The sequence below is a fragment of the Stegodyphus dumicola genome, chromosome 8 (genome assembly GCF_044657685.1).
Source record: "Stegodyphus dumicola isolate Sdum_Otavi_A_Nest chromosome 8, ASM4465768v1".
NCBI classification, from domain to species: Eukaryota; Metazoa; Arthropoda; class Arachnida; order Araneae; family Eresidae; genus Stegodyphus; species Stegodyphus dumicola.
In genome coordinates this window covers 87,873,767-87,899,628 of record NC_140775.1, presented here as the reverse complement: position 1 = coordinate 87,899,628, position 25,862 = coordinate 87,873,767, and the positions used below count along the sequence as shown (strand labels likewise).

The following is a 25,862-nucleotide window of genomic DNA, read 5'->3' as shown; positions in this document are numbered from 1 at the left end:
TTTTTGTTCGCAGTTCTATCCTTCTTCATTTATGACAAAATTCTAGACTTGTCGGGCAATTATTCAGAGACTCGTTACACGTACTAGTCTAGTGATTACAACATCTTCTGTTGAACAGTAACAGTAATGACTCACAGAGCAATGCTTACAGCAGTAATAGAAAAATTAATATTTGCCATTACTTTCCTAGGCGAAAGTCAAGTAAATAATTTTTTCTAACGCCAGAGGAGCGTAGTTAAAATCATAACACCGGCACACAACTTATGCTAAAGTATAAATGGCCCAATCCACTCTTCAAGAACCATTAAAACTTATTTTATAATCAAACAGTAAAGGTTTGTACAGAAAGAGGAACTCATAAACAAATCAAAACTATGTTTCTGAGCTCCATTCCTTAACAGTAAGAATGTCATGATAAGTGTTGGATTTTATTTGACATTTCCCATTGATCCTGCATACATTGAAACCGGTATTATAGCAGCAGAAAAACATTGGGGTTGAGCTGTTGCGGGTGAGACCCTGCGCTTCGATTGTAATGATTGTGGAATTTGCAGTTATTTTGCTGTCCGAGATTTTCCCAAAATCCTGAGAACTGTATAAATTTTAGAAATATAGAAAATTTAATTATTCATCGCTAAAATTAAAGACCTTATAACAAACAAATAAAACAAAAGTAAAAAAATAATTAAACAAAAAAAAAAAAAAAAAAAAAAAAAAATTACATTTTTTTTTTTTTTTTTACATTAAGTCTAAAGGGGTGTTTTTTTAATGTTAAGTGTGTTACATTTATTTACTAAATATCATGTTCTTCGAACTTAAGCCATAAAAGTTCGAAGAACATGATATTTAGTAAATCAACAGCAATATCGCAAAATAATTTTAAAATAAGAACATCTTTAGAATTTCCCATACATAGTATCGCCCGCTGGAGATAAAAATGTTTTTTTTCTTCTTTTTTTTTTCGCTCAGTGTTGCCATCTCTTGCTTTGAAATCGTTGAGTTTCTTAATCAAAAACTCATAAATGCTTTACAAAATATGCAAACGATAATAAAACAAATTTCGAATTCCAAATTAGAGCTTCCAGATATCCATATTCGGGGGAAGATTACGTTATTCAAAACTGGATGGCTCTAGGTACCGTTGTTTTATCACAACGCGAGAAACGTACATACATTTATGCAGATTGTTCCTCATTTAAATACTTTAAATATAACACAGGGCGGTAATATTTGGTGGCAACAATTTGAAAAATGAACCGACATTTATAATGAATCAACGCAAAATGGGGCAAATTGGCCCCTTTGGACTAAAAAAACTGAAAGCTCTCAGATTTTACATTACGCCCAAAGGGGCCTTTTTAAGTTTTGTGTGTTACTTTTATATAGTAAATATCATGTTCTTCGCATTTAAACCATACAATTAAATTCGACAGCAATATCGAAAAATAATTAATTTTAAAATGAGTATATCTTTACAATTTCCGATTCATAGTCCCGAGTGCTGGAGATAAAAATGCTTTTTTTTCCGTACAGTGTTGCCATTGCTTGCTTTGAAATCGTTGAGTTTGTTAATAAAAAATTCGTTAATGTATTACAAAATACGAACTCGATAATAAAACGAATTCCAAATTAGGACTTCCAGATATCCATATTCGATGGAGGATTCCGTTATTCAAAATTTGATGTATACAAGTTGTTAGGTACCGCTGTATTATATGAGTGCGAGAAACATACATACATTTATGCAGTTTATTCATTATTTAATTTCTTTAAATATAAGATGATAATACAGGGTGATAATATTTGGTGGCAAGAATTTGAAAAGTGAAACGGGCATTTAAAGTTTTCGACGCAAAATGCCAAAACGGAATTAATAGCCCTTCTAGTATTAATCTAGTATTGTATTTAAATAATCTAGTATTGCATTTAATAGTAATAATCTAGTATTGTTTTTAAGTATTTGTAATTAAAATAAATTTTGAAATAATAATGTAATAATATAAATGTGAAATAGTGATAAGATCTTTTAAAAAAAGTTTCTTTTCTTTCTTTCTTATTATTTTTTAAACATACGTATACAATTTTAGGAATTTTCCCACATTTGGTAGTAACTTAAAGCGCATTAATGAGTTTATATCCCCACTATTTCTTCTCAATTTCATAGCAAACAACCCACCTGCAGAAGTCGGTGAAATGATTTTTAATGAATGTATTGCAAAGTGTTAGAAGCTGTAACCGCCGTGGCCTTAAATTGTTGATATTGTTCTCCCTTCAAAACTGCCTAAAGAAATTTTTAATCTCGCGCAAGATTTGAAGAATATTCAGATGTTTTCTTTGACTGAATCACAATTTCTAATTGTCTGTCTGTGTCATCAGATATGTTTGTACAACATCTTGATCATTTTCATTACTGATTATGCAGAGAATAAAACTTCATTATTTCTGAAGAGTGTAATCATTATCTTCTTAGCAAATTCAAACAATGATTCTTTATTAGTAAAGACTGACAGTCAAAGAACTAATTTCCTTGAAAGATTTTTCGTAAATAAATAATCTTAAAATCACTGACTAAAAAAGTTCAAAATCAGTTTGAATAAAAATTCTCAGGAATACATCATATGAATATCTGTATTTAATTTGCAAGCTAATATTTACATAAAGATATCATTGTAGATACTATGCCAGTAGATTGTGGATACTATGTCATCACTGTGGATACTATGCCATCACTGTGGATACTATGCCATAAGATCTTTTTATCACAAAACTCATTCAGCTTGTTATGATGATGACCAAATCTAGCGGAATGCGTGAGACTGCCTTATTGTGCTGTCTTGTTTTCCCCTAAAGAGTCAGCAGATGCGAAATCTTGGAAGTGAATCTGTTTTAATTCTGAGAAATTTCTCGCCTATTTCTCACTCCTATAAACAGTATGAATATTTGCCACAGAAAAAGGTTTTCGTAAGTTCCATTCTAATTAATCCATTCTGCAACAAAACATTGTTGTTCTCAGGTTAAAAACTGAAACAATTAAGCAATGGAAAACAGCCTATTATGCTGACTGCCACGTTTTTAGAAATCCTTATATTCTGAATAACATGCTCTAACCAAAAAGAAGTTATCAAAGTATTCTTGCACTTCAAGATATGGAAAAAGAACAATTTAAAATGTTAATTATTTTATGAAGATTTCTAGGAAGTAAACATTTCTTGGGAATTGAAAGAGAATACAAATGTGCGAGATTCCAAAAAACGAAATTGTAATTCAGACTTTGTTTGGTGGACTATAGCTTAAACATCACAGTATCGCTACTATAAATAGTATTTACGAAGAGTATGGCTAATAGCATCATAATTGCCATTGTCGTAAGCCGTAAGTTTTCATACGTGTCTTCATAATTTCTAAAACTGAAGGCAGTTTGGGTCTAAGCTGCAGCTAACTAGTAAGTATTAATCTCATTAATATTTTATCCGACGAATTCAAGTTCCTACGAGGCTATTTCTTCAGAGAATTCTAAATTTCTATTTTTGAAAAAAAAATTAGGTGATTGTTGCTGCGAAGAAATGTGTTGCTTGAAGAAGTGTGAAGTAAAACATCAAAGAGTTTAAAATTTTATCACAGTAAAATTAAAACATCAAAAGTTTTCTAGTATCTGTGTTAAGCGCAGAATATCTCCTAATTGTAATTTGAATATCAAGTTACTGTTACTTCGGAACTCACTGATCTTGGAGAGCATTTCTCAAACTATGGTTCGTTTCTATTCTCAAACTAGTTCGTTCGTTTTTCTATTCTCAAACTGGACACCCAAATGATTCTCAAAGCTTGCCCTAGTGGACCTCTCAGATTTCAGTTCTGTTACCCGTAAACAAAATTATAGAAGATTTTATATCATTTCTTACTGGTTACATGTGACTAAGTGCACAAGCATACCTTTCAGAAGTAGTAACTAAATCTCGGTCTACAAGGTAATTCTTTGATTGCTCTAATTGCTCATAAGAAAATGAAGGGGTTTCAGAGGAAACTTGGTTTGTAAACTTGGTTGAGCAAAATAAAGAAATTTTTCGCCATATCTAACCTTAAATAGTTTTAGCATAAAATGATATCATTATTTAAAAAGAACTATGTAATGACATGTATTCACAACTCGAAACGCCGAGGTCACAATTTGAACTTATTTTACAAATGGTTATGATTTATTCATATTCATAATTTGTTCCTTTAATTGCGATATTGAATTCATGATTCTTTAATTGCTATACTAAAAATAACAAATTGCTATTGAATGAAAGAACAGTTCATTGAACACATGAATGACACCTGATTTAAAATAAAATTACAAGCAGAAAGTGTGGTTAATTTCTTTCACTGATAATTATCATTATTAGTGAAAATAGAATATAAAAAACTATACAGTGGTGCTCTAAAAAGCATAATTTAATTTGCTTTTACATAATTATGTGAGAAGGGGATTTCGTGCACTCATTCAAATCAAAACAATGTACCGAAATCGATTTGGCGTATGTGACGATTTCAGATTCAAGCTTACAAGCGTACATCCAAGCATAGAACGAATATGCAAGAATCAGCAGGTTCATCTAGCTCATTAATGTGAGAACCAGTATTTATTCAATTGCCAGTTAGTAAGATTATTAAAACTCTAATCGCCATGATTACAAAATAACTTGATGAAACATGATTTGATAACTTATTACCAATTCAAAATGAAAGCAATTTTAATAAACTCTGTTTTAAAAATATACATGTAGTGGTAATAAAATTACAAGCAGAAAGTGTGGTTAATTTCTTTCACTAATAATTATCATTATTAGTGAAAATAGAATATAAAAAACTATACAGTGGTGCTCTAAAAAGCATAATTTAATTTGCTTTTACATAATTATGTGAGAAGGGGATTTCGTGCACTCATTCAAATCAAAACAATGTACCGAAATCGATTTGGCGTATGTGACGATTTCAGATTCAAGCTTACAAGCGTACATCCAAGCATAGAACGAATATGCAAGAATCAGCAGGTTCATCTATCTCATTAATGTGAGAACCAGTATTTATTCAATTGCCAGTTAGTAAGATTATTAAAACTCTAATCGCCATGATTACAAAATAACTTGATGAAACATGATTTGATAACTTATTACCAATTCAAAATGAAAGCAATTTTAATAAACTCTGTTTTAAAAATATACATGTAGTGGTAGGAAAAAATGCTAAAAAATTGCTTTTCGAAGGCAACAAGAGTAAGGTAGTCCGCAGCATAATACATAAATGTGCTCCCCAATTGAAAAAAGTTAAGAACGCTGATCTAAGACAATTCGGATGTACTCAGTTGGACTGAGGTCAACAGTTTAACTTTCTGATCTGAATTAATCCTTTATTTTTGTAAATTATGTTTGTAAACATGAAAGGAATTAATGAAACTATTAGAATGGTACTTCAAAAATACTCTGACGAGAACCATGAAATCCTTGAGCTGATTTAAGTTTCTTGATACTGCAGAAAAGACTATAAATAGGTTTCATTGTGGAATACTTTTTATGCCAATAAAATCGTTCCCCCAAAAAAGTTAATGAAGGTACTGTTTTCTATTGAATTCTATTCATATAAAGTGCAGGTAGTTAACGATCAGTTAGAGTTCCATGTTTGAAATATTTATAAAAAATGAATAAATGCGAAATTTTAAGGGACGTTTTCATTTATTTCTATGGTTCTCTTAAAATTGATGATGACAATGAAAAATAAATACCATATTTAGATTTAGCATTCTTAAGTTTTTAATAAACATCCATAAATATCACGGGAATGGAGTTCTAAATACTGATAATCATTGAAATTAATATGTTTTTTAGATAATACATACCTGCAAATTCTGGGCTCATGTCAACATGAGTTACATTGAAGCCAGAAAACATGAATCCATTCAGTCCGAGCGATACTGTTAACAAAACTACTATTATGACAGGATTACAACCTACGAAAGCCACTGCAAGCACGCATACTCCAGGACCAAAGAAAGCTGGAACAGAAAATGAAAATAAGGCAAAGTTTTCATTAAGTTAGGCTTATCACTGAAATACACAGTAAGAAACGAAACGGAACAAGTATTATAATAACTGAACAACAAAATGCTATGGTTGGTATATCTCGATGGTTTTTAAAATTTCATTGCGGGATGGATATATCTGAGCTTACATTTAGGATGTAACAGCCCATTAAACGTCCAAAATCTGCATTTTTTCATCTTCTAATATATTATCGGCACCACAACAAAATTAGGAATTTGCAAAATCCCTGGTTTCACTCTAAAGCGATACGTTTTGTTTCGAGAAAAATTTAAGTTGGAAGTTTTATACAATAGATCTCATACATTTATTTCATTAAATGTGCACTTCTTTCTTTATGAAATAAATGATAACAATTTTACACTGCACTTATTTAAGATTTTATATTATATTATTTTGCTTCTTTCTTTAAGAAATAAACAATAATATTCTTACTCTTCACTTTATTTAAGAAAATATTGTTTTCACGCATTATTTTTTTGCTTCACGCATTATTTTTCGCATTATTTATTGATATTTTTTTGCTTCAGCACTACCAGATTTTTTATTTACTTTAAGACATGATGTTTAACAAACACTTTATTATAGTAACAGAAAAAACTGCCTAGTTATTTTATTACGTTAACTGAAAAGGCAATGAAATATTTTACTTATGTTTACCATAATTTAAATAAAATGCTTTAACATAATTCTTTAATTGCTTCACATATTCCAAATTCATTAAGTAAGCGAAGATAAGAAAGAGAATGAAATTAAAATAAGTTCAAATTACGGCAGAAGAAATTTCTGTTTGAAATTCTGTAAATAAATAGAATATCTCCACAAAACGTTTTACGGTATAATGCCATTTAAAAAAAATTAAGAGGATTAAATTTAAAGGTATGCTTAATACATTTTTAATTAAATTTAAAATATAATTAATTAATCGATAAAGTTTTAAAAATGTCAAAATTAGTATTTTGAAAATGGGTTTTCAGCAGCAATAATAATTCTTATTATAATGTAATGGGAAGATGCCTTATTGCTGCAGTATTGCTTATTGCTGTAATGGGAAGATGCATTATTGCTGAGTTTCTAATGCAGTCTTCCCATTATAATACAAAACAATTTTAGCATTGTCTTAAGTCTTATTTTAAAAACTCCAAATTTATATTTAGAAAATTCCTGTGTTTTTAGCCAGCTATATGAAACCTGTCTATCTGTCCATAATTCTTTCTGAAACGTTCTAGCTACAATTTGGAATCTACGTATGCCTCTTCCCCATTTTCTCATTTCCAAAGATGAGGGAAATGATTTAGTATTGACAATTAAGTATTGAGAGTTTCAGAATAAGTGTAATTGGAAGAAGCAAAATTTTATACTATTCAAGAGATACTATTATATCCATGATTTTATTTCTAATGCAAATACACACACACACACATATGTATATAAAGGAATAAATACAAAGTAAAAAACAGTTCAAAACATAATCCTGTTGCGCTCTGAAAGCAGCAACAAGCAGAGGTAATAATGCAAAATAAATTCAGAAGTACATTTAAAATCCATCCCATATTCAGGTCGGAACAATGCATATGCAGAAAACAAAAAAGCAGAGGCAAACTGCATGATATATGCGGGAAAAAATGCCATAACTAAAAATAAAAAGGAAAATAGAAATTTACATCCTTCGCTACGTCGTCATCGCGGGGAAGGTTCAAACAAAGTAGTAAATTCATCAGCCTGTTTCTGAACCAAGAAAGGCACAGATTAATGTTTAATACTTAAAATAAATTCAGAAAATTAATCATAGGAATCTGGGTCTTTATGAATCCAATCCATACAAGCCATAGTAAGTACTGCAAAAAATTTCAAAATTATAGCAACAAATGATTAAAAAAGAAGGTTAAAAAATTTTTAAAAAATTAATTTTGGCAGACCGAGATCCCAAAACAATGTAAATACAAGCAATTCAACCCACGAAAAATTATAGTAATATATGGAACTTTGAAACCATACAGAGTGGAGTAAAAAAAAGTTTTCACCAAAAGCATATGACTGGTCGAACTTTCTGTACCGCCATTACAGGCTGAATAGGGCTTAGTGAATCTATTTAATTAAAGATACATTGAGATCTAAAACAAGGTCTAAAGAAGGTCCATTAAGCAGTAGAACTACTACCATACTACCTGAAATAACTTTTATTATAATAGGAATAAAGAATAAACAACTAAAATATTAACTTAAAGTCTAGGAGCTGGTGAGATTTACCAGCTACACCACAAAAGCACATTATTATATACTCTGTAAAATATAGCACATGTTACTTACATGCATAAAAATATGTTACTTACATATACAAAGAAATAAAATAACAGAATATCATAAACATCCTAAGTTTCCTTAAAACAGACAGGGAAATTTTAAACACAATCAATATATAAATTTATTTCATTTAAAGATACATATTTTATGAAATTTGACAATTTCAGTTTAGTCACTGTATTTTTACTTAGATCCTTTAGAGTATCAAGTTTAGCAATATATGGAATAAATTTTAGATTAATATTTTTCATAGAAGAGCATCTAAACAACAGGTGCTCAATATCGACATTAATCGCGCCACAGGCACAATTTTTTTTTATCGGAAACCTATTATAATAAAAGAGAAAGTGTCCATGATTAGTTAAGGCTTGGGTTTAGATACTTGTCACTTAAGCATTTTCTCTCATTAATAGTTGAGATTAAATTACATGTGAATCTTCCTTTAGAATCTGGGTCGTTCCACTTTGCTTGCCATAGAGTCAAACTTTTTCTTTTCAACAAGGATTTCAAACTGTCAAAAGAAGTCTTTACTTCAAAATCAATAATTTGATTTTTGGTGGTAGCCTTTGCCAATCTATCTGCTAACTCGTTACCAATGGTATGACTCTTCGTCCAAAAGAGTTTAATATCTCTGAAAGCGCTAAGAAAAATGAGCACGTCTTTTATCTGTTTAACTAGATCGTTACTTTGACAAACATCCCTAATTGAAACAATTGCGCTTTCGCAGGCACTAGAGATTTCGACAAGATCTATCGCAGAATTAGAAATAAGCCAATATAAGGCCTCTCGCAGGACCACTAACTCTGCCTGATAGTCAGAAAGTCTATATTTCCTTTGTAAGCTTAGTTTCTCATCTGAGAACACACAAAAGGCTGCCCCCACATGACCATTTAATTTAGATATATCTGTAAAAACCATGTAGCCTGTCATATTGAGGAGGCCTTTATGCCAATTAAACCATTTCAACAAAGCTGGATGAATGTCAAAACTTTTTTCAAAGTCAAAATCTCTAGCTGAGAGAATCTCACCGAAACAATCGACAGTTTTATTACCAGCTTTTAATTTAAAGATAGCATATTCTTTTTCCGATAAAATATCGATCGGAGGACATCCAGCCAAAATCTGAAGAGCTACTGTGGACACAGTTCTAAAACGCTTAGTAATCCCCAATAAAGCGATTCTTTGAATTTGCAAAATTTTTTTAAGCATTCAGACCGTTCCGGTCCACCATGCGCCACATGCATACAATATCTTTCTCTCAATAGCTCTTTTATATAAACTCTTAAGAACTTTACCTTGGAGATTCATTTTACTAAGTCTATTAAGAATATGGGTGCATTCGATTTTTATTTGATCTAGGTGAGATATAAAAGTGAGCTTTTTATCGATCGTAATGCCCAAATATTTGATTATCTTAGAAACTCTAATTGGTTGTCCATACAGTTTGCACCTAGGATGTATTGATCTTAGTCTTGGAAATACCCAAAAGAAAGCATTTCTTTGGATCAAATTTGAGTTTAACATAGAAAGACCACTTCTCCAATTCTTGAGTGGCGAAACTTAACGCTTTATCAATAGTATGGCGACCACGTCCCGTGGCCAATAACACAAAATCGTCAGCATAAGCTTGTATTTTGTGGTAAATTTATTTTTAAAACTATATTAGCAATAATATTCCACAAAAGTGGACCAGATATTGAGCCTTGGGGACAACTCCTTTGGTATAAGTATAGCATGAAAATCTTAAACAAGTAAAAACGCTTAGAAATCTAAATGAATCGAGTGCAAAAAACAAAATACGTAAACAGAAGCAATCAAACATATAAAAAATAACAAATAACAAGTTAGTCTAAAATTACAAAATAAAAATAAAAACAGAAGTTAGTTTCTAAAATCTGTAACATTAGAGCAACAAAAGTTTTGAAATAAAAAAATATAAATTCGACATGAAAGGAGATAAATAAAAAAAAAAAAAATTAGAAAAAACACTTCTAATGTAATTTTAAATATGGTGTAGTAAAAATGAATAATTCGTAAACGGAAAAATCAAAAGAGAATAAAATCAAAAGAGATCTTCGAATGTTATCTGCCAAGAAGTTAAGTTCGAGTGAAGTTTTGGTTGGCTTCATTTTAATGAATGGAAAAAGTTGTAGTGCTTGTAGTTATAGTGCCAAATGATTTTTTTTAATTCAGCAATCAAAACAGTTGTATTGCTTAGTGTACATAACTTTTTTGAAAAAGTTAAAATAAATTTTGAAGAATAAATAAATAAACTCGAAGAAGTAAATGTAGCGATATAAAGATTTATATTAATTAATCTTGATCGTTGTATTAAAAATGTGATCAACATAGGGCAGTGTCTAGTAAACTGTGAGCAAAGTTTTGTGAAATCTTAGAGAATGCAAATGATGAATTTAACAAAAATGTCACAAATTTCAGGAAATATAAAAGAGAAAAGAGGCAAAAGACGAGAAATGTCAAATGTTACAGAATACAGAACTCATTGAAAAAGGCTTTCATGAGACTTGGAAGTTGAACTGGGTGTATTGTTAAATAAATAGATAGATAATTATTAGAGAGTCTAATCTAAATTAAAACTAATATAAGAATTTTGACAAGACTGACTAATTCAACTGAGTTAAGAATATCCGAATTATACCGCCATAATAGTTTAGGTGTAAACTAGCACATGAGAAACTGCAGTTCAGTGGTGAAAAAGATTTTCAGATTGACAACTGAAGTTTAGCTAGCTCTTTTGTGAGGAAATTATGTGATTAATAAACTGTTTTAACAAATAATATTTTATTCTTTTTATTTGATTAATGATAGCCTTAATTTTTCTGAAACTATCGGAATTCCAATTGATTAGTTTAATTGCTTTGAAACTGAAATGTTATCATTCATCAAGTAATCTATTATTGTTGAGATTGTATATTCGTAAGTCAGGATAATCTGCTTCAGTGTCATCTTTATTAGTTTTATTAAGTTTCAGGCATTTACGAGGCGTATTCGGAAACTAAGTACCGTTTTGAAAAAAAAAAAAAAAAAAAAGTAAAACAATTTTTTCGAATCCAATTTTATTTTTACATGAAAATACATGTCTTAAACTATTTTTCAACATAGTTTCCGCCAATGATCAAACACTTGTCATAGTGGGTGACCAGTTTTTGTATACCATCGTCAAAGAAACTTCCCGCCAATTTCGATAACCACGACTCCACAGCATTTTTCGTGTCATCGTCAGATCCAAAGTGCTTGCCACCAAGCTCGCGCTTCATGTGCAGGAACAAGAGATAGTCGGACGGCGCCAAGTCCGGGCTGTACGGCGGGTGATCGAACTACTCCCAATGAAACTGTCGAATTAACGATTGAGTGAGACCAGCAGTATGGGGCCGAGCATTGTCATGGAGCAACACAATTCCTTTACTGAGCATTCCTCTTCGTTTGTTTTGAATGGCACGCCTTAGTTTTGTTAAAGTCTCACAATATCGTGCCGCATTAATGGTTTCACCTCTGGGAAGAAATTCAGTAAGCAAAACGCCTTTCCTATCCCAGAAGACAGTGCACATGATTTTTTGTGATGACATTGTCACTTTGAACTTTTGTTTTTTCGGATAATGAGTGTGTCTCCACTCCATCGATTGTTGTTTCGATTCTGGTGTGAAATGACACACCTAAGTTTCATCACCTGTCACAATTTGGTTTAAAAAGTTTTCTCCCTCATCACTGTACCGCATGAGAAATGTCAGTGCACTACCAAGTCGCTTTGTTTTGTGAACATCAGTGAGCATTTTTGGAACCCATCGGGAACACAGTTTGCGATAACTCAAGCGACAAAACAGTACGTGAGACACAATTTCGAACAAAACAGTACGTGAAATTTGTGGAAATGCCTCTGAAAGAGTTGTCATTGTGAAGCGTCTGTTCTCATGAATTGCTTCATCAACTTTCCTTACCAAATCCTCGGTGACAACAGAAGGCCGACCACTCCGAGCCTCGGCGTGGACATTTGTTCGACCTGCATTAAACATTCTTACCCACTTTCTCACCATTTCATCACTTATCGCGTATTCACCGTAAACTTCTGTCACTTGACGATAAATTTCGGCCGGTTTAACATTCCTCGCGTTCAAAAATTTAATCACGGCACGAATCTCACAGTCAGCGGGAGAACTAATTGTCTTAAACATTTTGAATGCGCACAGCAAACTGAAAACACAACATAGAGCAACCAAAATGGCGACAATTGAGAGTCAGTGAACAAGAAAGACTAGTGCGCATGCGCGGGACGCCTACCACAGCGCTGCGACGGCGCTAGAATGAAACGGTACTTAGTTTCCGAATACGCTATGTAGGATACACATTATTTTTCAGTTCCTTTGTAATAATTAATGGAAATGATATATCTGTAGGTAAATTAAAAAGTTCATGTTTATGGTAACTGTTAATAAAACTATATTCCTTAAGAGTAATATGTTGTAGATGGCAGTTGAATAGTTGGTACCCATAGGAATACCGTTAATTTGTAGGAAAACTCGACCTCACCCGACTGGAAGGCGTCGTACACCATCAGAACGTATGTCCACAGGTCCCCTAACGGACGCTTTAAAGCACGGAAAAACTTCTCTTTGTTTTTGTAATGAATCACTCTCCGAGATTCTTTTATTTTGGTGAAGAGATCATAGTCATATGGACTCACATTGGGCCAGTAGGCCAGTGTTCCAGTAATTACCGTCGCCACTGAGTCAAGAAGTTCATGTCGAATATTATGTCGAATCACATCATCTTCAATGGTAACGGGCGGTGTCATAATGAGAGCGCTCTCAAGGATAACCTGCGACGTTGGCGTTGGGAAGCACTAGAACACCCACCATGTTTTCCCGATTTTAGCCCGTGTGTGACTATGAGCCTTTCGCCAAATTGAAAGAATCACTGCTACGGAACCATTAAAACAGTAGAGAGAAGATTATCCGCCCAAAGAGCTAGTTGCCGAGTATTAGCAGGAGCGGACGTGGTGATGGTTTACGATGCTATACAGTAATTTGGCAGAAAGGGCTAGACATGGCAGAAAATTATATTGAGGACTGAAGGTGTTTGTACGCTAATAAAGTCTTCAGAACTACTAACCAATTGCCAACCTTTATATTACATACTACAGAAAAAACATGTAGATGGTCATTGATAGCGTAAGAGTTGACCAATGAAACACGATTTTATAGTTTGCGTAATTGATAAAAAGTAACTCAGTATTTTCAAAAAAGATTTTTTTTCGCGTAATTGAATGTGTTATTTTTGCACGAAGCAGTGCTGATTATTTATTCAATGTTAATAACTTTCGTGAAAAGGAGAAACCATATTTTAATATTCTTGGAAATATATTTTTCAAAGTATTTTATCCATAACATAAGTAGGATTTTTGATTTTCAGTACTGTAAAGCATGAATTCTGTCTGTGTAAAAAATTAGACTTCCTTTCCCAAGCATTATTGGATTGATTTCTATGTGAATGAACTGTTTTAAGTAATAAATGCAGAGAACAACAAAAAGTGCTTACCCGAATCTCAGGCTCCGCTGAATGTTCCTGAAAATTACAGTAAATACTCAGTCACTTTGATGTTGTCTTTCTTTATATTTATTGCCTTAATTACCCCTACTACTGCTTGTACTATTTTTATTGTAGTTTGTATTTACTTACAATTTAGTTTAATTGATAAATGTAACCCTTTACAACTTGTTAATTACGATATAAAATTAAAGATATCAAGTTTTCAAATTTTTAAAGCTTTGGTAGAAAACTGATTACAAATTCTTCAAATATTGCAACTTCTGAAACGTGTTTATTAATCCAGCTATAGCCGTTTCAGAATAATCTTGGCAGAGTTAACTCCCAGTTAAATTAAAGAGATTGCGTACGATTATAAAATAACTTTTGCCGCCCAGTACTGACTATTTTAAATGTATATTTTTGTTCGATTTTTCTTTAGAAGTTTTTGATTTTAGGCAGGCATAGAAGGGAAAGTATCTAATTTCTTAGCTTTGCATGGGAAGTTCCAGTGATACTCTTGCTATTATCGTAATTCTGTACTACTTTTTAACTTTTACTACTCTACTAAGTGTTTGAGAGCGCTGAATCTACCCGACTTTCATTCCAGGCAAAAGGGCTCGCTTTATAGTTGATTTTCTCAGTTTTGACCATGTCTAACGGGAATATGAGTCAATTTACCTTAGAAAAAATTCCACGAAGGCGTCCCTTTCTTTAGATAGACGCCTTCGATGCTTTTCAGTGTTAAAATAGCCTAATCTTTTCCCCAGTGATTACACTGACTACACCATTTAAAAGCTTTACCAAAGATCAGCTTTATAGCATCATTGGAGCTTTCTTTCAAGCGTGAATCATGAATTCAAAAAGAATGAATCTAGTGAAAATTCAATAACAACAATTCTCAAGGCAGAAAGGAATCTCATGCAATTTTCAGATCGTGTTCAATCTACATTTATGTAATTTGTGATCTTATCTGCACTTTATCTTTAAAAATTTTACATTTGATAAAATACTTACCAATAGAATTAATTATTTTCCTTATCGTAGTGATAGTAAAGCGATTGGTGGCACGAAGTTTATCTGCTGATATGCTGGCTAGCATTGCACAAACTGCTTGCATAAGATAAGGAAGAGCAGAAAGAGTTCCATTCTAAAAAAATTAATAAAAAAACACTAAGCTTTAAAAAATTCATGAATGAATTAATTGCATTTAAAGCATTTTTTAATGTGTCAAAAAATTACCATTTTTGTAAAAAAAAAAAAAAAAAAAAAAAAAAAAAAAAAAAAAAAAATCTTATCTGTTTTCTAAATAAATGATGGTGCACAGATTCCGTATCGTTAAATGTAGTAAATGTTAAAATTTAACATACGTAATGCAAAATCACAAATGCGATTGGGCGGATAGCTTTTCACAGCTTTGGTGAAATGGATATGTTCATTTCAGAACACTTTCTCGCAGCTTATGAAGATATCTAAACATTAAAGTGATCTTCAGTGAAGATAAAATACATACAGTAGGTAAGTAAAAGTCTCCGTACAATAGTAAAATCTTTAATTTGCTTATATTTTTGTAAAGAACTTATCTAAATTCTTTGCAAAATTGATTGTATCTATTCAAGTATTTACTTGATGACACTGTTACTGTAGTTATACATTTTTACTAATATTTTCTCATATGACGTCAGCCAGTCTCTTCAACTATATTATTCTAACTATTATATAGGTTCGTTCGTTAGTTCAAAAGAAATGCAAGTTATCATTTAAGTCTGCACTAGAAATGCTATCCAATATACGCAAGTGATGAGTTCTTTTAATACATACTACGTATTATGCGCAGCTTGGAGGAATTTAAGAATGCTTTGTTAAACTGCATTCATAAAGCATTATTATTTAATATTGTTATGTGTAGATTACTTCAAGTGCAAGATTTTAACATTTTTATTAATACTACATTTACTTTAATGCATGAGTAGTTTTACCTAAGTAATTACGTAGGTAACTTATATAAGCTATTACGTGTATAATTTCTTTTTTGTTTACTTATGATAGGAAGCAGGCCAAAAAACTTTACCATATATGTTATATGCGCATGATTTCTACAAGCAATTTAACTACTCCATAGCTACCAAAAAAAAGAGAAAAAAAAATAAATAAAGTTTTAAAAAATCTGAAAGGTTGCAGATTTTAACGGTCACCCAAAAGGATTTGTTAAGGTTTTTCGCGCTCTCACTGAGCTCGTAGTCTGCCAGTCTACAGTTGCATTTCCTTCTACTAACCCATTTTTTTTCGTATGTTTAGTTTTATTATTAAGCATAGTTTTCGCACTTACGCCACATAAAATTCAAGAGAAAAATGTTAAAAGCAGAATATTTTCGAATTCCTGTTGCAGTAACACAGATTTTTATATTTTTTCAGTGTTTTCTCGGTTCATCTTATCAATGTTCAGTTTTCTTAGAAAGATTGCTTACAAGTTTTTTTAATCTTTTTATTGTTAATTTTTTGTGTGCTAATTTTGTTTATTAAATATCGCGTTCTTCACACTTATGCCACATAAAATTTAGATGAACAACGTCACAAAATATTTTAAAACAGCGTATCTTTAGAATTCCCGATAGAGAGTTAAGAGGTTGCCATTCATATTTTTATATCCGTTATATTCTTTTTTTTTTTAAAGCAGTCACTCGTGCTGCCAGCAGCCCGAAATAGTTATCTCAAGAAAATGTTAATAACAATTTCAGTGTAATTTCTAGTGCAATTTCGCAAAAGTGTTGAATATTTCTAATAAGACATCTCATGGTTTTAATATATCTTTATTAGTTCAAAAGGGGCTTTGTCCCTGAAGGACTACTGTTTCCGTTTTGCGATTTTGCGTCGGAACCCTATAAACGGCGTATCACTTTTCAGATCGTTGCCACCACATACTATAGCCCTGTATTATATTTGAAGAAATTAAATAATGAAGAATTTGCATAAATGTATGTATGTTTCTCGCACTGTGATAAAACAGCGGTACCTAGAGCCATCCACTTTTGAATGACGTAATCCTACTGCTAATATGGGCATCTGAAAGTCCAAATTTGAAATTTGTTTTATTTTTCATATGTTTAACGGATTTTTGATTAACAAATTCAACGATTTAAAAGCGTGCAATGGCTACACTCTAAGGGAGGGGGATTTATATCTTTAGCGAGCGGAACTGTGTATAGGAAATTCTAAAGATACGCTGATTTTAAAATTATTTTGCGACATTGCTGTTGAACTGAATTTTATGGTTTAAGTGCAAAGAACATAATATTTAATAAATCAAGGTAATACACAAAAAGTCAAAAAAACTCCCCTTTGGAAGAAATTTAAAATCTGAAACCTTTCAGATTTTTTTTGTATTACATAATTTTTATTATTGTATTTTTACATTAAAAAGCAGAAAAAATTTCTTAAGAACTGTGTTTATTGCTTTTTAATTGCTCAATGTATTACTCAATAACCTTCCAGATTAAATTTGAAATTATCTTAAGAATGGCAACGCGCTGCTGCGTGGAAAATAATATTTTATGTCCGACTGCAGTAACACATTGCTTTCATAAAACCGATCATGTTGATTAAAATTGAGGGATAAATATCTTATATTTTTCCAAACGATAACAATCTCGCGAGGGAGGCGCTGGAGATAAAATTTTTTTTTTATTTCGAACAGTGTTGTCCCTACTCGCTTTCATATTGTTGAATGGTTATTCAAAAGTTGATCAAAGTTTTACAAAATATGAAATAAATAACAAAACAAATTCGACATTCAAACTTCGGGCTTCCAGGTAAAATAATACGGGGAAATATTGGCGGCAACAATTCGAAAAGTGAATCAGCCATCTAAAATCAACAGACATTTATAGCCATACACCTCAAAATACTGTTCTGAGACTAATAGCCGCTTTTGGACTAAAAAATGTTGCAAAGAAGAAATTATGCAAGGAAATTTTTAGAACTGTATCAGTAAGAATTTATGCGTTTAAAATCAATATTTAAAATTCCTGAAATAATACGCAAGTTAGTCAGCTAGTTATGAAACTGTGGTTTATCGATCGAAAAATAAGAAAACGGTTTGGAAAGGAATGTGTGTTGTTTCTTGTATTATAAAATGATAAAATGAACTGAAATGTTTCTCAAATAGAAAATATTCTAGAAGATTTCAGAAATTAGATTGTTCGTACAGAAAGGCTTTCTGAAAAATATTTGAAAAAGCACACATCTTGACTAGAACGATACAGAATTTTATCAAGGCAAAGAATATAGTATCGCAAGGAAGAAATATTTTGTTAATTAAAGAAGTGGAAAGTTTTGAGTTTACAAGAAAGCAGGTGAATAAGACTTCGACTTTATGGGAATTAATGGCTAATCGAAATTTAACCTCAGTATTACCTGACGGGAGAATTATTCTTTGCACCGGTGTTGTCAAAACATTTATTCTGAGCTACGAAATACATCAAGAAAAACGTTGCGGTGTGGTTCTAGATTATCTCTGCAGGAACAAAAAAATCAAAACTTAAGTTAAAAGCAAAATGGATCAGCACACATAATTGAACATAGCGGTTTCCAAAGCTTTCTATATCGTAATTTTCAGTGCAATCGAAATTTTTTTTTAAGCTATGTGTTTCAACAGTAAGGTTTATGTTTCAATTATACAAGAGCATTGCTGTGTTTATTGATTTAAATATGACAGCATTTGTTGAAAAAATGCAATTGTAAATACACTGCTGGCCACCATAATTGCAACACCAGGAAAGACAAGAGATATCACAACAAAATTTATTTAGTAGATAACATGTTCACCAAGTATCAGATTATTAAATTTATAGTTCCTTCCATAATCAGTAGCCAGAGTAGCCGCCATTGTTGGAAATCACCGCTGCCACACGCCTCGGCATTGATTCAAAGAGACTTTGGATATGTTCTCGGGGTACAACAGACCAAGCAGCTTCCACAAGTTGCCAAAGATTGATCTGGTGTAGTAGCTTGGGATGTAATCTAGGTCAATCGTTCAGCAACCATGGACCACATGTTTTCTATCGGCGAAAGATCCGGGGAGCGAGCCGGCCAGGGAAGCAATTCAATCTGGCGATTGACAAAGAACTCTTGGACAATGCGTGCCACGTGTGGTCGCATTATCCTGTTGAAATATGGCTGTGGGCAAGCCCTGAAGGTAAAAAAGGACAACTGGCTCCAACACTTCGGAGATGTAGCTCTGGCTGTTTAAAGTACCGGTACTAGAGGAGTGCGAAAGTGATATCCAATACCGTCCCATACCATAATACCCGGTGCAGGCCCAGTGTGGCGGTGCATATTGCAACTGTTCAGCATCCACGGAGTCTCCAGACTCAAATCCGACCATCGTGATGTTGTAGACTCGTGACTCGTCAGTAAAGACAATTTCATTCCATTCTACAGTTCACATCCTTCTTTCATCGCACCATTAGCGGCGGAGACGTCTGCGGTTCTGCGTCAAGAGTAGACGAAGCAATGGACGTCTTGCGGACAGACCACTCTGCTGTAAACGGCGTCGCAAGGTACGCGCAGACACTGGATAATGCATTACAGACTGAATGGGATGTGCTGTGGTTCGTGATGTGACTGAGCGATCCGTCACTGCCATGCGCACAATCTTCTTGTCATCACGTGAAGTGGTGCACTGAGGTAGATGCGATCGAACACGTCGGTCCGTCGTATCCTCCTGCATCCAACGGTCACATATTCGCATTACAGTTGTCTGGTTTCGTCCAACACGACTATCGATTTCCTTGAAAAATAATCCACACTCTCGGTAGGCCACTATCCTTCCTCTGTCGAACTCGGATACTTGATCAAACGATGATCGCTGTTTACTACCAGGCATAATTGATCGTTTTTTTTGAAAAAAAAAAAAAAAAAATTGCCTAACTTGAAATCATCGAAAACTCCAAGCCTTAAATAGCGATTTTAAGTGGCGCCACAGGCGCGCGTAATGTGCGTCTGCGCTGAAATTCTAATCATTTGCATATCTCACCTCCGCTAATGCATGTTGTAAATTTCATGTTATTTGCATGCTTCCTTAAGGGTATTGCATTTACGGTGGACAACAGTGTATAAGTGAATTTTCTGAAGGAGAAAAGAAATGTTTAGGAAATTTTCTCCTTTTTCCAAAACTTGTTCTTCGACCATAGTTCCGCCTTTGTCAATGTGCCCAATTTTATCGCATTGTTTTATTAGATTTTAGCAAATAATACCTAATTAAAAAAATAAAAAGTTTGTTTCGCTCATCCACTTTGACAACACAGCTGCCTTATGCTATTGTAGGTAGGTGGAGTGAAAAGATGATTTGCACAAAATTCTTTTAGCTGAAATTATTGCCATGCAAAGCTTGAAATTTCTCGATTATTTAAATTAAAAATGGTATATAATTCAGCTTATATCTCTCAAACTTACTTTTGTTCTTGCGTATTATCCTGTTATCCGGCCAAGTAGCGCGATTTAGCACCAATAATGGATAACCACTTACTTTAGTGTGTGTGTGATTATGGCAAAGCCTCGAGGGCTATCTGCCTAAGGGGAGGGATGCCTTCGTGGAGGACTTTCTAAGGGAAACTGGCTCGTATACACGTTACACATGGGGAAAACCACGAAAACGCCCATGCAGCCAGCCCGTTCGCGGGATTCGAACCTCGGACCGAACTACCAGTGTTCAGCGACTTTACCGCTCGGCCGCTGGTTGGCCCCACTTACTTTAGAATTCTACAGTAACGATTAGCAACCGTTGCCTAAATTTCCGCTAACGCTTGACGGCATAATACGTAAGTACTCATACCTTAGGTCATAAATACACAAAAATGTTTGCATAATGAAATTACCTTTTTCAAGTCAAAATGGAGAATATTGGAAAGATAAGTGGGCATTTCAGTAAGCAAGGTATAAAATCCCCAATTTTGTCCAAAATGAGTAAGAACGAGAGCCCATACTGGTACTGATGTTAGTATTGATTTCCAAGGAATAGTAGTATTCTGAAAGTTGCAAATAATGAGGTCAGTTTGAAATTAACCTAAAATACACTGAAAATAAAATATTCATTATTTAACAGGCAAACTGTCTATTAATGATACAGAAAGAAATTTATAGTAGACAAAGATCATATAAATACGCCGACGTTTTATAATTTGAAAAGTAAAAGGAAAGCTCCTTCCTTTTTTGTACAAAATTTTGGGTATGCTGTTAAAAGTAACGGTACTTAACGCATTTTCCCGTCGACCACGAAACTTAGCGTTCATTTACCATGATTGTTGGTTGAGCCCCGCTATACTTGCCAACATCATTCCGGTAAAACTTTGAAGGAACTTATTCTTCTTTTATTAAGTTAGGTAAACAAAGAACACTTAATATTTAGTTATATAATCCACAGATACAAATTTTTGGTACCGTATATATGAAACTTAAATATGAGCTCAGGATCTGAGGCTGAAACAAACAAATTCATTAAAATTCGAGGCAGTTATTCCGACAGTTAAAAAACCTTTAAATATTAGGATGCATTATATTCAGTGCTAACTTTCTTCAAAATGATTAAATATGCTATTAACAGATTTTAAAAAATATTATACTAAAACTATAAAAAATTTTAAACATTTTTTTGTGTAATCGACTAAAGGGACTGACATTTCGTAATTTCTTGGATCAGGTTTATAAATTTGTTGTCACACATATTCAGCACTTACTACAAAATTAAAAGATTATAGCATAAACAGAAAACTGAAAACATAATCATCGAATATCATGAGCTACATTTTGACTATAATAATAATAAGAATAAAAATAAAAATAAAAATAAAAATAATACTAATACTAATAAGAAAAATAACAATAAAGACTTTTTTTCTTACTAGTTGTAGACACTTGTTATTAAGAGAAGGTTTTCGAACTGAATCCTATTATGAGAGAAGAGAATTTGAGAAATCTTCACTTACCCGAGACATTTTGTCTTGGCCTTGGTGTATATAATTGAGCTCTTCTTTGGAAATTCGAGGATGTTCGTCAGGTGACTCAAAAACGAGAGTTATCCAGAAGAAGAACCAAACTATTCCCACTAAGCCTAGTCGAACAAAGTAAAAACTAAACTTCAAATTTTATTTCTTAAATAATAAACATAGATGCATTCAACAATTCTTCTTTATTTATAGAAGGGATACTTTGCCTAAATTTTCTCGTACTCAGATCCTAGAAGATTTTCAAACCTCAAACCTTTCGAATCCTTCATAGAAGCATAGTACTGAGAATAAAATTTATTAATTATTTAACGGTTTTAATCAAAACAAGATTTGAGATGTTTAATTAAAAACAAGATTTCAACAGTACATTTTTTTAAAATGCGCCTATACTCTACATTTATTGTGACGACACATATGAAGTTTAATAAATGAAAAACGTAATTAATGAAACAAACGAATTAAATGAATTTTGAAGCTAATTTTTCTTCAACGTAACAAAGGGTATTTGTGAAGTTTTGTTAAAATAAGCTACTTTATACTAAGTTAAGGTCAAATATTTTATTTTCACAAATTAACTGTAATATGTAGATCTTTCGCACAACATATTACTCCTAATTCAGGACGGACTGTCTATTGCAAGGTGCATTGCTCAATCTCATATAACGTTTAATCTGCAGCGCGTATAATATCTTCACGTCGCCTAAACCATTATTTTATAAATAGTATGTAACTATTTCTGTGAATTATTATTTTATTACAAGCATATATTCTATTAAAAGTTCCTATAATATCTGGCACAGTATGTGGTCCTATGAAATTGATGTAAATAATCCTGTAATTTATGCAGTGAAGCTTTTAAGCTTATGATATACTAAGCATGCTTACTTATTTATGGCAACACAGAATTGCAATGTAGTATTTCCTTCAAGGGCCTTCTACGGCCATGTAACTCAACAACATTTGTTTTTAAATTATGTCGTTTGTCCAGCCCTCTCGGGCCTTGGCCGTGGTGCATATATAGTAGATTTTTACGTAATAACAGCTTAAGCATAATAGCAGAGCTGTTGTCCTCATGGGAGTAAAGAATGCACAGAATACTATGATATAAGCTTAGAATGTATTTTACTCGAGTGCGTGTCTATGAAGAATGCAATGAATACTGCTACATTTCTTTAATAAGCATTTATCCCGAAGATTTAACTTTTTATTTTCTCGATATGCGTACTGGTTGGTAATTATCACCAAATAAGAAACCTTTTTTGATATTATTGTAAGTGAGCATAAAGGAGCCTTAAAACTACCGTCACCCGGCGCGGTCAATAGATTCATCCATTTGCAATGCTAATTTGGTACCAGTGATGCATCTGAAAAGTGTCTCTTTCACGTTATCAGTTACATCGCTGATTCATTGAATAATTTGTCAAATAAGGATAATATTTGACAAATGCGAATGATGTGAGTAGAACACAAAATAAATAAAGCACAAAATACTGTCAGCGTATTTTCTTAATTTGTCGATGCTAATTTTGCGACCGCTTGATATAAATATTGAAATTATGTACATTTTTTAAAACCAAGTTAACATTCCGTTTTAGGAAGAAGGGGGCAGTTCTTGACACGCTTCAATCATTTGAGCCACCAAATTCAATACTAGGTCTGTTCCCTTGTATAGACATTAGGCATTTTTTTGGAAGTAGGCAAGATGAAAAATTAGCAACGCCTTCCCCGGGAATCGAACCACAGACCTCTGGAATACCGGCCCAGCATGCAGAACCACTACACTACGAAGGCACGCTAGGAAGGCAGGAGAAATATCTTTTATACCACCTTTTGAAGGACGACTGGGGTTTTTGGGGACCCAATCGCCAAATCCTGGGTGAGGAGAATCATCATCTAATACCATTTTAGTTCGGGCGCTACTATAGAGACATTAGGTACTTTTTTTGAAGCAGGCAAGATGAAATATTAGCAACGCCTTCGGCGGGAATCGAACCACGGACCTCTGGAATACCGGCCCAGCATGCAGAACCACTGCACCGCACGAAGGCACGCTAGGAAGGCGGGAGAAATAACTTATACCTATTAATCCAATTTCTTAAAAAATATCTTTTGATTTTTTCTTTTGTTTTTGCTTAACAAACATTTTATCAGATCCTCAGATTTGCTCTTTTTCCACAAAAAAATTCACAAAGAATCCGGTTTCACAAAAGTATATAGTTGAGGAAGGCAGCAACAGTGTGTTAACATGCATTTGGAAAAATGCATACATCCATGTAATATTGATGCTCCAAATGTTCAGCTTCTGATCTTTAATTTTCTGTTTATCCTTCTATCAATAGAATAATTTTATTTTTTTCAGCGCAAGTACAGCATTATTGTACAGATAAAGTATCAGTGATAAGTTACATTTGTTACCGTCAATCACTAAAAAATTCAATTATGACTGAATGAAACTAATTTGCCATAATGTAATGTGTTGTTCGTAGATGTTTGATTTTTTTTCCTGTTGGAATTTTTCGTTTCATAGAAATTTCACAGAACTATTATTTAAGGACTACAGACACTCATATCAAATTATTTTAAAATCTCTGCTACCAGGGTCAGAGATTAAATGAAAATGTACACTAGGTATTATAAAGATAGTTGAATGTATGGCTTCAGTTCCATGAAATACGTTCTTGTAAGAACTGTATCCTGAGGACCCACAGAATCAACATTTCGTAATTAAAGAATGTTTTTTCATTTTTCTTGGCTAATTCTGAATAATAATACAATGTTCAACAATCTGATGAAAAAATTAAAATGTCCTGTTTCTGCGTTAAATATTCATTATCAACGTGCGGGGAAAAGTGCTTGACCTTAACCGAAAACTAAGCTACAAATATTTCGCTTTTCTTTGCTTTCACTATTTATGAAGAACGTTTTAAAACTGTAAATTTTAGCACAGCAATTCAAACGTTTTATTACTCTTTATAAAATGCTAAACATATTAAAACATGCATCCCGTACTTGACAATGAGAAGTTGTCAAAATAAAAATTATGAATGAAATCATATACGATACTGCGAAAGCTTTGACTTAAAACTTATTGCGTAACAGTCGCACAACTGGGCCATTTCTGCTATTTAAGGCGTGAGGAAGAGAAACTTGTTATGGGATCCAAAGCATTTTTTTTCCATATATTTCGTGTTAAAACAATCAAATTTCGCCTCGTCTAGTAAGCGACGTGTTGTGTGCTAAAGGAGATGTGAAACTAGGCAAATTTCCGTTTAGCACGCAGTTTAGTTTGTTTTTCATTTTAATTCAGTTTTTTGTTTCCAACTCTATAATTTCATAAATTTTTATTTATTTTGTTTCACTGGAACAGCTAATCCAAGCGAATTGGAAGATGATCCCTAAGGGCAGAGCGCACACTAGGAACCTCAATTATTGCAGTTTAGAGATCTTCTTATCATTCGACTAACTAAACTGCAGAAAAGGAGCCCAAACACCGCCGTTCTAAACATCGCAGAATAGAAGGAAAGGATAATCTCACAATAAAACTGCTCAGTATTTAACATTATTCTAAAAATTATGACAGGAAAAACAACAAATAGTTACAACACATGCCGGATATGCATTTTCAATTTTGAAAAGTTCCAAATTTGGGCTACATATTGTGGTATGTAATAACTTAATAACTCAAATAGTAAATAGATAAAATTTTGAGTTTTAATTTGTTTCATAAAATAGCGAACAACAATATATGAAACAGATATAAAAATATTTGCATCCTTGTTATAAGTTTTATTTGTCAAACGTCACATTTTATCAATATCCGAACTGTAAAATACTTTCCATAGGACGAGCCAGTTTCCCTTAGAAAGTCCTCCACGAAGGCATCCCTCCCCTTAGGCAGATAGCCCTCGAGGCTTTGCCATAATCACAGACACACGTA

At 32.8% G+C, this 25,862-nt stretch overlaps 1 protein-coding gene across 5 annotated transcripts in view; it reads right to left on the bottom strand.

The window, feature by feature from the left end:
* The window catches only part of LOC118185771 (putative inorganic phosphate cotransporter), a 90,883-nt gene that overhangs the window by 4,416 nt on the left and 60,605 nt on the right, over nt 1–25,862 (bottom strand). For all 5 annotated transcript variants that reach the window (XM_035355680.2, XM_035355679.2, XM_035355677.2 and 2 more), the window contains exons 5-8: nt 21,905–22,029; nt 20,798–20,947; nt 14,940–15,072; nt 5,876–6,031 (exon numbers count right to left, since the gene is read on the bottom strand). In XM_035355680.2, the coding sequence (XP_035211571.1) occupies nt 5,876–6,031; nt 14,940–15,072; nt 20,798–20,947; nt 21,905–22,029 (564 nt within the window). The remainder of the gene's footprint in view (nt 1–5,875; nt 6,032–14,939; nt 15,073–20,797; nt 20,948–21,904; nt 22,030–25,862) is intronic.